At 37.8% G+C, this 12,566-nt stretch overlaps 1 protein-coding gene across 29 annotated transcripts in view; it reads right to left on the bottom strand.

Moving 5' to 3' along the window:
• The window catches only part of LOC121737989 (ryanodine receptor), a 156,146-nt gene that overhangs the window by 79,439 nt on the left and 64,141 nt on the right, over positions 1-12,566 (bottom strand). For 18 of the 29 annotated variants that reach the window (XM_042129768.1, XM_042129764.1, XM_042129751.1 and 15 more), the window contains 10 exons: positions 12,281-12,373; positions 10,678-10,789; positions 10,262-10,400; positions 9,304-9,375; positions 7,689-7,831; positions 7,122-7,265; positions 6,367-6,541; positions 5,620-5,817; positions 4,231-4,336; positions 3,221-3,332 (listed from right to left, as the gene is read on the bottom strand). In XM_042129768.1, the coding sequence (XP_041985702.1) occupies positions 3,221-3,332; positions 4,231-4,336; positions 5,620-5,817; positions 6,367-6,541; positions 7,122-7,265; positions 7,689-7,831; positions 9,304-9,375; positions 10,262-10,400; positions 10,678-10,789; positions 12,281-12,373 (1,294 nt within the window). The remainder of the gene's footprint in view (positions 1-3,220; positions 3,333-4,230; positions 4,337-5,619; positions 5,818-6,366; positions 6,542-7,121; positions 7,266-7,688; positions 7,832-9,303; positions 9,376-10,261; positions 10,401-10,677; positions 10,790-12,280; positions 12,374-12,566) is intronic. The other 11 variants (XM_042129776.1, XM_042129770.1, XM_042129775.1 and 8 more) reach the window with 3 other exon arrangements.

A 12,566-nucleotide genomic window follows, 5' to 3' on the forward strand; every position in this document is an offset into this window, starting at 1 on the left:
TCAATTTTATATATAGGTGACCATATAGGTGAGCAATATTCCAATTGTGATCTGATCAGAGCGGTGTACAGCACCTTAAGTGACTCAGCATTTTTAAAAGGTTTTGCAGTTCGTAATATAAAATACAACATTCTTTTTGCTGCTGTGATCATAGTTTGATACTGAAATTTAAAATTGAATGAGGAATCATACCAGACACCCAGGTAACGAACTAGATTAACTCTCGTTAGATGCGATCCAGCTATAGTATAATAATATTGTAATGGTTCCTTTTTTTGTGAAAGTTATATATTGACATTTTTTTACATTAAGATTCATGTCATTTGATAAACACCAGTAATATACAATGTTAATGTTATGCTGAAGAAGAACACAGTCACTAATATTTGCTATTTCGTTAAACAATTTTATGTCATCAGCATAAGCTAGACATGGACATGTAAATTTATCGAGTAAATCGTTTAAATGTATTAAAAAAAGGAGAGGACCTAAGTTTGAGCCTTGTGGAACGCCTGAGAGTGGCTCGAAAGGTATTGAGTCGAAACCGTAAAGGGCAACTATTTGGGTGCGATTAATAAGATATGAATGAAGCCAACGATGAAGATCACCATGAATTCCAAGATGTTGAAGTTTGATTAAAAGCACATTGTGATTGACGCGGTCGAATGCCTTGGAGAAATCTAAATATATTGAGTCTACTTGGGATTTTTTATTAAAAGACTGACATAGAAAATTTGAATATACCAGCAAATTAGAAAGTGTTGACTTACCTGATATAAAACCGTGTTGTTTTGGGCTGAGACAATGAAGTATATGGTTGTAGAGTGAATCATAAATTATTCCCTCAAAGATCTTAGCTAAGCAATTGAGGATACTAATAGGCCTGTAATTTGTGACATCATTTTTGTCACCGGATTTATGAATGGGTGTTATTTTAGCTATTTTCCATAAATCGGGGAAAGTGCCTTGGCTAAGCGATTTGTTAAAGATTATACTCAAGGGGATACTCAGAGCTGAACCACACATCCGTACGAAAAAAGGTGAGATACCGTCCGGGCCACTCCCTTTTGAAATATCGATTCCGCATATACGTTTATAGACATCTCTTTCGCTAACCTTCAAGCGACTAAGACTATAGTTTGCTGCTTTAAAATCGGATTTGTAGGATGTGGAGCTAATATTGGGGGACTTATGAACAGAAGAAAAGTATTCTGCAAAACAAGTTTGCTATTTCTGTACCAGTAGTGGCAGTTTTATCCTTATACTTAACTGATAATGGGAGATCGTTAGTCATGCGCTTAGCCTTGGTATAACGCCAGAAGGCTTTGACATTTTTAGCTAATTCTTCTTCTATGCTTGATATGTACTTTGCAAAACATTTATACATCATACATTTTGTGCGCGTTCTGAGCAGGGAATACGAATCATAATCGCGGGGATTATGGTAAGTTTTGAATTTATGATGTTTTTGTTTTGTTCTTTTAGGACTTTTATAAGTGGTTTAGAAAACCATGACGGGTAGCGACTATTTTTGTAAGTTGAAAGGGGTGTGCATTTATGAATGATGTCGAACACTTTGTTATAAAAAAGTTGTAAGTAATTATAAGTAAACATTGTCTATATTTTTAGCATAATGTTCGAAATCTATTTCTTTAATTTCAGTTTTACATTTCGTGTAATCAGTTTTTCGAAATTCAATTTTTGCAATGATGTATTTTCTTTTAAAGATTTATATGACTCGATTGTAAAATCGAGTGGAGGATGGAACTTATCAATTTTGCTTAATGGGAGAGTTTGAGAAACAATTTGTCACATTTGGTCCGAAATTATCAGTTCTAGTACGTTATTGCAGCAGTTAGAAATTCTATTAAACTGATTAAGATTATTTTTCAAAATGAACTCGTTTAATAAAGAGAGTCTCTCGCAGTTTTTAGTCGAGGTGTTCGTTTGTGGACCGAGCCATAACGTATCGGGAATGTTGAAATCGCCCATTATCAATGTATTATTTTTTGGGCAAGATGTAATAGTTTGACAACATTGGTCAAGAAATTTTTTAAAGATCTCCAGGGTTTATAAGCTAGACACACGTTTATGAAGTAATTTTTGTAAAAATGTATGCGAATACATACATGCTCTGTCACTTTCTAAATTTAAAACTTCGAAATCTATGTCCTTTTTTAGTGCTATTAACACTCCACCTCCATGATTTTTACCATATAGTTTTTGGAAATTAGTCGTCCTGTCTTTTTTTTTTTTTTTTTTTTTTTTTTTTTTTTTATAACTCGATATCTATCGTCAAAAAGCTCAGATGACAGCACAGAATATGTGTACGTATACACTGACACAAGCATGATTGAACATGATTTCTATGAGATTAAATTGTCAACGTGCGGCACGTGCCGACTGGACGTCAGAAAAAGAGTTCTGCTGTCATGTATCACACGTCACTTTTTACCACGCAGTGTTACTGATAGTGACATCTCGCTTGCTCAGGCCTTTGTTTCTCTATTCCGCTAGGTATATTAACTTTATGATTAAAAGTAAATTGAAATCAAATAAAATTTATATTGTAATATTTTCTGGAAGCACTGTGATGATTTTTTAAGCTATTGCATTGCTATTATCGCGGGCTTCGAACGCGGCGACGGAACCAAGAAATCCCGTAACGAAAATAAACCCAACACTCCCCACTCCGACCGGCACTGCGGTGCGGCATTGTGCATCGTCTAACCTCGTTTCAGTTCGGTAGACTTCAGCACGGTGTTTGTGTGCGTGCGACTAGACGTATGCGAAAAATAATAATAATATCTATGGACGCTTCACACCACGTCAGTCTGGCCCATGTCTGGCCCCGTGCTAAGTACCTGAAGGACTTGTGTTACAGGTACCAGACAAGAGAAATATATTTAATACTTTTATACTATACATATATTTAAGATTTTTATTATATCATACACATATTTAATACACATCCATGACCCAGGAACATTGAAAAACTTTTTGTTCCGTCGGCGGGATTCGAACCCGCGACCCCCGGCTTGAGTTGCCACACACTCTAACCATTGAGCCACGGAGGTCGTCGAAATATAATATATATAAAATATAATTGCATACGTTAATAAAAAATGATATGCAATAGCTTTACCGCGGCAGTCCTAGAGTGCCACTCGTATTTTTAATTTCATGAAGTTAACATGCTGACATTTGGAATGCTTTTTACCTGTAGTTACTCTGGTAGCACAAAGCAGCATACAGTGTGAGCGTATGAGAATGGAAGCTCAGCAGTTTGTCCATCTCTATCAACTCCAAGATGTCCATACACCTGTCCTCCTCTGCAAAGAAAGCATAATATTTGAGTTTGTGATAAATACATGAAAATTAAAGCTTCAAAAACCCAATCTGTCCTTCTCCAAAGCATATTTCAATATGTGGTGAAATCCTACGGTCTTTTAACATTTTTACTGCAGTAGAAATTATTATCAGTCCTACCCAGTAAATTACTCTATGCACTGTGTAACAAAACTAATTGATAATACTTTAGGGCCAAATCACACCGGAATGGCAGCGCAGCAGCGAGAATTCTTGGTGTCATATGATTTTAAACTTTATCTTCATTATTGTAATACATAGTATCGCTTGAGAAATCACGGCCGCGAGACTTTCCAAGTCTCTCAAGCGATACTATGTATTACAATAAAGAAGATAAAGTTTATAATCATATGACACTGAAAATGCTCGCCACTGCGCTGCCATTCCTGTGTGATTCGACCCTTATGGCGGCTCTCGACATAGGCGAACGCGTTGGCCAACGCGTCTGCAGACGCGTTGGCCCAATGTGTAGAACGGGCGTTCGCGCGTTGGCCGTAGGTATTTAGACGTTGGCCAACGCGCGAACGCCCGTTCTACACATTGGGCCAACGCGTCTGCAGACGCGTTGGCCAACGCGTTCGCCTATGTCGAGAGCCGGCATTAGGGTGTGTACGGGCTATCTACATTGTGTTCGCTGTGAAAGTTCAACGCTATTATTTCCACTGCGAAGTCTATAAGGGTGACTCATACAAAACCTTAAGCTTTATCGCTTACTTTTGTTACAACCTGTATATCTGTGTCATAATCATATCAAAATCAGTCCACAAGTTTTTTAGTAAGTCAGAATTAGCATTGGCATATTTTAAAATATTAAACTTCCTATTCAATGTTAGGTCAATGTCAGTCGTGTATAGAACTCACCAGGTATATGCAAAGCCAGCATGGACACTGCATCCTCACAGAGCATGGACCAGCCCCGAATATCTGATAGCTTGAGCGCGTGCACTTGAAGAGATTGATTGGGTACCTGGTAATAGAGAGAATTCAGTAAAATCGCATTCGATTCAATAGCTATCTTCTTATCTTATATATGTCGTAGGATGATTTGATAAATCCGTGTTTTCGCGAAATCCCTAGAATTTTCGCGAAAATTCGATTTATCAAATCATCCTACGATGTCGTAGGATGATTTGATAAATCGAATTTTCGCGAAAATTCTAGGGATTTCGCGAAAACACGGATTTATCAAATCATCCTACGACATATATAAATTAATTCTCGTGTCACAATGTTAGGTCCGAAACGGCTTTACTGTTTTAACCAAATTTTATATGCATATTCAGTGGGTCCGAGAATCGGCTACTGGGTACTTTTTATATTGATAAGTGCATTTGTTGAATAAATAATAGTAAATTATTACAACTAGTGACTGACGGCGACCATTGTGTGTGCGACGGGATAGCGATGGACGTTGCCATGGTGACATACTTATTTAGTCACTTCAATAAAATAATACAGCCGAAATACTTTATATGGCAAAGAAACGTTTGCCGGGACAGCTAGTATGATATAAGAATGTCTGGGATATAACAATATGGAGATGGAGCGTTTTAAAGATACCAGTCATCGTCAACGAAATGCTACGTAGCCGTCTAAGTTTCACTTAACCCATCAAGCCCCATAAGCTCACCAATGAGCGAGACACAATAAAATAACAATAGATTTCTAAGAATCCACGATCGAAGGAGTAAACCAGCCATCATCACCGAAACTGCATCTTGGCTTCAATAAAACTGGACATCACTCGAATCCATACATACTTATATGCCGCTGGTGCTCAGGCACTGACCTTGAGTTTTGGCAGGAACTTCGTACACATTTGAGCGCTATAAAATGTCTGGATTGCTTAAATCTGCGCGAAGATGACATGGCTTTAACGATACCAGCCACCTTCACCATAAATCTATCTGGATTGTTTCCGAAATCCATTAAAATACACTCATCCTGGACCACTGCTGTGGCTTCAAGTATTGACCTTGAGTATTGGCAGGGATTTCTTACACATTTGAACGCACTGCTCAAAACTGCGCGTAGCTGGCATGGCTTCAACAATACCAGCCACCTTCACCGAAAACTAGCTGGTTTGTTTCCAAAACCCACTAAAAGACACTTACCCTAGCCCACTGGTGCGGCTTCAGGCACTGCACCTTCAGTCTCGGCGGTTGACGTGTTTGTCGCTGGTGGGCAGCACCGCCGCGCTCAGCGGGAGGCTGGTGGAGGACCTGCCCAGCTCGATATGAAGACACTCACCCTGGCCCACTGGTGTGGCTTCAGGCACTGCACCTTCAGCCTCGGCGGGAACTGGGGGTTGACGTGTTTGTCGCTGGTGGGCAGCACCGCCGCGCTCAGCGGGAGGCTGGTGGAGGATCTGCCCAGCTCGATCTGGAGGATTTCCCTGGACGTCGCTTCTACGAAGATGGCGGGGAAGAGTTTGGTTTCCGGTTCCATCTGGAGGAAAAAGGAGTTTTGTGGTAGTTGGTGAGGATTTTTTAACATTTTTCTTTTCATCTAGAGAACAGAATGACACAAAAGTCGGAGTTTAGTTATTATCGTAATGCCGTAGCCTGTCCGTAGCGGTCATTGAACCTTTCAAAAAAAACTTGTCATATTTTATCTAAAGTATGGTGTGGCCGCAGGTCGCGTTGCGGCCAGGTGCGCGTCGTCTATGGCGGTTTCATACTAAGGTATTTATCTCGATGGCGGCTTGGCCGCTAGTGCGCGCCCGGGCTAAGAGCGATATGAGTGACTGACTGTGAAACTATCGAGTGTGAAGTGTATCACTTCGAATTTTTAAAAAGTTGGAAATTATCATTCTAGGGGTTACAAAGAGGTTTTCCGATGAATCTATAATAGTCTGTGTCATTATAAGAGCTAAACTTTTTTCTTAAGTTAACTGAATACAGTGCGAGCATTTTTCATATAGTTGATGACCGCTGGGGACACCTTATTTCATTCTGACTATAGTTTATTAGATTCAAACTTAAAGCATTCGCTTACCTTAAACTTAATACTCGTGTCTTTCCCCTCGCACGTGAAAGCTACGGTGCCCGTGGACGTGTCCACAGAGCACCCTATGAACATGCCCTGGGACGCGCCCTTCCCTGTCGCCTCCGCCATCACTTCGTTGTATAGCTCATCGGCTCGCACCATGTAGCACGATTGACGGTTTACGCTGGAAAATAGTGTATGTTAGATATAACCCAGTTTTCGAACACGTCGAGCAAAGCGAGTCTATACAAGTATAGGCCACAAAACCCGGAAAAGTTGCAGGCCAACAAAAATATATACGATAGTTTAGTAGCTCTTTGTTATATATTTGACATAAAATATATAGATACAAGTACAGTACAAGTATAAACTTGCATGTTGCAAGATTGTACTTGTATTTATCGTGGTTTGTATTAGTGGGACCCTAGACGATCAATTTTATTGTGAAATGTCATTGAACAATATTATAAAACAAATTATTTGTTAATAAGATTGAAAGGCGTTCAATATTAATCCTAGAAGGTCAATAATATTGCGCAATCAATACCATTACACAATACGTGATATTGCACAATAAAATTGATCGTCTAGGGGCCCACTTAAAACATATCTCTGTCTCTATCATATCGCTTTTACGCAAGCTATTTAATCAAATTTGTCCTCTCCTTTCTGGAGTGCCAATTTAATTACTGAAATTTGACAGTCAAGCGCTAAAACTTTTCCGTCTCTTATGAAGTCTATGGACGATATAATATGTTGCTTACCTCTCAATAACCCTGTCGTAGTCATCTGTGATGATGACTGAGGACTTGGTGACTTTGTTCTGGTTGAAGTCCTTGGAGTGGAGATGGTATTGTGTCGTCACCCAGCCTATGTAGACGTGCGTTGGATCTTGACCGGGGAATATCCTGGAAAAGGAAGATTAAAGTAAAAAATCAAGTTTAGCAAAGTGTTATTTGTAGCGTAGAAGTATTTTATTTGTGACAAAACACCGTAGAAGTACTCTAGTCTCTCATCTAGCATCGCAGAAGTAAGCTAAAGTGTACCTACGCGGCGATTCGAGGCGGTAATGATCATTGACCCCATGTAAAAAAAAAACTTAGCTTATTCAATTATTCACATCGTATACAGAGGTTTTCCAATGAATATAATAATATAATATAACTGTTTGTGTCTCATTTTGAACATAGCTCCTAGGATTATGTTAAACATGCTCGCACTAGCCTAGACAAGTAAGGTAAATAACCGCTGGTGCCACGTTAATCTACGTTTACTAAGTTTCTGAATCCAAGTCGAATTGCTCATTGTAAATCAGGGCCCTGGCCTCTTACCTGACACCATAGAAGTATTCGTTGATCAGCTTGAGACATTCGGCGTCGAATATCTCATTGCCAACGGTCTCCGTGGTAGCAGCGGACAGGTTGGTGGTGGTCATCTGCTTGCGGTCCTGAGTGGGAGTGGTGGTAACGTTGGTCTGGAAAATGGTAGATATTTTAAGGGGCCATTCATATCATGTATTTAATTTTTTAATTTATTTTATTCAAAAGATACACAAACAACATATTGTGACAACATTCAAAACTTAAAACTAATACATTTTCGTTTTATACTAACACAATAGTTAATTACAGGCGTATGCAACTGTTTTAGAAGAATTTGTTTCTTACATTAAAAAAGTTTAGTTAAAATGTGTCATAAGAAATGATTAACTTACTATATTTAATATAATTATTCTAGACGAACTTACAATTAATTAGAAGAAGTAATATTAATTTTTATTTCATTATAATTAAGAAAAAATAAACAATCAATTAATTTTTTGTCAGAATAACTACAAGTTTAGTAACGAGATGTCATCTAAAATATTAAAATAAGTCGGGTTTTCCTTCCTGACGCTAAAACTCTAGAACGCACGAACCGATTTCCACGGTTTTGCATTCGTTGGAAAGTCCTCGGGCTCCGTGAGGTTTATAGAAAAAAAATCAGAAAAAAACTTCAAGAGGAAAGCAGGAAAATTGGGAAAACAGGCAAAACAACGTTTGCCGGGATAGCTAGTAGGTTATAAAAAAATGTATGTAACGGAATCTTTGAGCACGATTTCACCTATCTCCAGTAGTCTAATTAATTCGAAACTTTGCATACGTATTAACAGCAAATGACAATGCAAATATTTTTTTAAATGTTTAAAAAAGCGTGTTTTCTTTTTTAGTTTTTTTTTTAATATTATTTTGATTTAAATTCTAAAACACTATTAAAACTTTAAATACCCTACGAGCGATAGCTTTGGGGCGGAGCGGATGCGCATATACGTAGCGGATACGCAACGTTTTCATCGCGTGTTTGCAACGAATTTATATAGCACTGACTGTTACTACTTTATTGCGCGTCCGCGACGTATTGGTGACGCATACACGATGAGTTCGTTGTACGTCCGCGTTGTATTCGCTGCGTGCGTAACTACCAGTGTGATAAGAAGTGATGTAAATATACGTTATACGTTAAGCGCAAAGAGCAAGGATGAATTCACCAAGCCTCTTCTCCATATCATGCCAGCTTAGTTGTGAAATAGATTGTGTTTTAGTTAGTTTCTTGTGTTATTTTTGGGCATGCACTTACAGCAAAATTTATAGAGACAAAAATTTAAGTAAGTTTAAAGTGTTTTTGTCATTTGTGCTACAATTTTGTTTAGTTACATATTACGATGTAAGTATAGTAATAATAAGAAAGAAGAGTACATTTATTTAGTACAATAATTGTAATGTTACCAGATTCGAAAACTTCAAAGTAAATTCGCAGAAGATTTTTAAACAACCAATGATTTTTTGTGAATCAAAATTAACATTTTAACTCGTTATTATCACAATAAACTTTTTTAGTACCAAATTTTATCCCCCACCCATTTGTCGCATTTTTTTTTATTTTGTTAGCCAATTTTCTACCACTCACACTTAGTACCTGACTTCCATACATGTTCGCAGCGCTAGGTCTGTGTTGTAAGTTATTGTATCTTTGGTTCGCCTTGGGGAAAAAACAAGCAGAATACAATTAAAGGGATACAAACTCAAAAAAAAAAATGGGGGCAAAAATAATGCAGGAACTATAATAATTGAAGTATGTTGATGTGACTATTTTGCAATGATTTCACGCCAAACATACTAAAATTACAGCCCCCGTTGACAAGTGGCAAAACGCTAACGCTAACGCTAGCGCTACAAAATGTATGGATTCGACATTAGTATTCGCTAGCGAAGCGATGACTTATGTCAAATCGCATACATTTTGTAGCGTTAGCGTTAGCGCTTTGCCACTTGTCTACAGGCCCTGCCTGCCTAGCATACGCCAACGAGATATCTCATTCTCGAGATAATTAAAAACTACTCGTCTCATAATGTCAAAATCTCGACATTATCTCGACAAAACTCTGTAAAAATGTGTTATTTCGATCTACGCGAGAAAAAATGTTTGTCATGTTAGGGTCAATAGAGATGAAGAGACAAACCATAAAACATCGAGAAAACATGTAGAGTGAGATATCTCGTTGGCGTATGCTAGGCAGGCTGGTCCTAAAAAACGTCGAAATAATATTTTTGTCCACAAAACGACAAAAATATCATGGGATTGCATATAAAACCAAATCAATGTGAGACCACATTAGTGCCTTACGTTGCGTCGTTGCAACGAAATATCCCATTGTATACTGCGTTGTGTCGACATCAGCATGTTATTTTCTACTTCATCTATTGTCTATAATTGTCCGTTGTAAAATAACGCAGCGACGACACAACGCCAACATTGCGACAAAGCAACGCAGCGGAATAATGCTTCATTCTTAGGGGAATCAAAAAGACCTTAGATGAGTCTGAAAAAAAATTATTCCCAAAATTACATCACTTTGTCAACATACCTGTGATATTCTAATTTGTGGGTTTGGCCTCTTCACGCTTCTCTCTGGTGACACTTCGGCATCACTCAACGGGTCGGGAGTTTTGGATTTTCGGGATTTAGCCCGATCGCCGCTCTCCCCACGTTTGCTGCGGAAAAATCTGGAAAAAACAGAAATTTAAAACAGAGTTTTATTTAATTACTCAAACAATTTTTAACTTTTTCATTGCGTTGCAGTGCGTTGCGTCGTTGCAACGGAATAACATATATTTTTATTTCTGCGTCACAACGACGTGCGGCAAGACAACGCAAAGCATCTTTAATCGCAACGACAATTTACAAAATGGTAAGTTCTAAATATGGCGCGCTTAAATGACTCGCTTGTTTTGCGTGACAGAAAGACGCCAGACCGTTTTAGAAGGAATTAAGTTTACTTACTTAAACGGTGACCTTCCTCTTTTATCTTTCTTGTCTTCCGCTGGAACTCCAAGCTCGTTATATTTCGACATCTCTGCTTCGCTTGTGGACCGATTCATACCATTTACTGGACCTAGAAAAAATTATAAATAAGTAAATTTGAATAAATACTCTTTATGATTCGATTAAGCGTTGATTATTTTATGAATCTTTATGACTTAAATACCTGCATTTTAGGTATTTTTAGAATGTGTTCGTCTTGATTTTAATATAAAATACTTATGGACCAAGTACGTTAGTTTTGTTACATTTTAATGTCAAATTTAAACAAACCTTTACAACAAATAAAGCAGAATTAATATGAAATATATAAAAATCGATTTTCAGAGAGAAAAATGTAAGTATACCTAATATTAAGTTTGGAAAAGAAAGAGAGAAAATATAGTCGTTGAGTATGCATCTCCCTTACTAATAAAAAGAGCACAATACAGTCATCAAATCTTTTTATTAACCAGTAAAATGTTTAAAGCATTTATATGTGACATCATGTTACGTGCGGATTGTTTGTTATTGCATGTGTATTAATTTTGATGCATAGGTGCGTTCGGATTAGATGTGACTGTGCCGGTATCATTATAAAATAAGGTGCAAGAACTTTCGATATCACATAATATACAATGTGTCCCGACACCGGTGTCCATATTTTATCGACAAATTGGCTCTCAAATTTTTTTCTCTCTCTCACGTTTGTAAAATGGCAGCCATTTCAGTTGTTCTCGGGCTTTCACACTAATCTGACCAGGTACTTCTCATGTAAATATCCTATGAAGATAAAAAAGGTCTCATTTGATAGTTAAACTTGTGGACTACGCTTACACAGACAATATGTTATAAATTTCGTGGAATTAAACATAGAAAAACCAAAGGTTAAGAAAAAAATGTGTATTTTTTAATTAATGGCTTTTTGTGAAAAATCTAGCGCATTAAACTGGTTCTTTTTTATTTTAAAAAAAGATAGAGGAGGTTTTCATCTTAAATAAATTCTCTACTTCAATGCTCTAAGTCAGATAGTTTAGAAGTTATAACGGTTTTCTTATGAAGTATAGTTCAGATTAGTATGAAGCCAGAGTTTTTTTTTTTCAAAAGTTGGAGAAAGGCCCTGCCACCATATAGTTACGCCATATATAATAGTCATCACATCAATCTGAACACACCATAAGAAAGAACACTTAGTTATGCAAACCATTTATGCTCGGTTTATGAACTATTTTGACAGGAGTTTATCCTTTCGATATCATTGTTGATGGGTTAACATTTCGACGTTAGGTAGCCAATCAAAAGCGCTAGATAAAATCTAGCTCTAAACTGTAGCTAGATGAAGCATGCCATAAACGCAAGGGTGTATCTAACAGGTTTGCCTGTGCAGTTATGCCTCTCAGGCAAAGTAAAGGCAAACTTGCAGTTTTGTAACATACACGCTCCTGTTTACCTGAACAGTTTACTTGTTCAGGCAAACCTTTTAGGTACACCCTTGCGTGTATGGCCCGCTTATAGTGCTAGATAAACTCCAGTCAGATCCCATAAACCGGGCATGACATGGTCAAAGCTAACGCAAATCTGAGACCTCTGGTCAAGGATCCCTTTCTGGGGGGTTTAGTCGGCTGCCGTTTGAGGTTGGAGCTCGGCATCTCCTCCTGGTTGTCGTCGTAGTGAAGACCTTGGGGTTGGGGAGAGGATCAAAACAGGGTTCGGATTTGACATAAATAGATAACGAAGTTCAAAACAAATAGGGTTTGTAAGTACAGTACTCCCAAATAATGCGCATGGAAATCTTCGCTAATTGTCGTAATCACGAAAGCACCCGAGTGACGAATCTATGAAACTTGCATTTTGCACCTTGTTCAAAGGAA

This window comes from Aricia agestis, chromosome 22 (assembly GCF_905147365.1).
Source record: "Aricia agestis chromosome 22, ilAriAges1.1, whole genome shotgun sequence".
Lineage (NCBI taxonomy): Eukaryota > Metazoa > Arthropoda > Insecta > Lepidoptera > Lycaenidae > Aricia > Aricia agestis.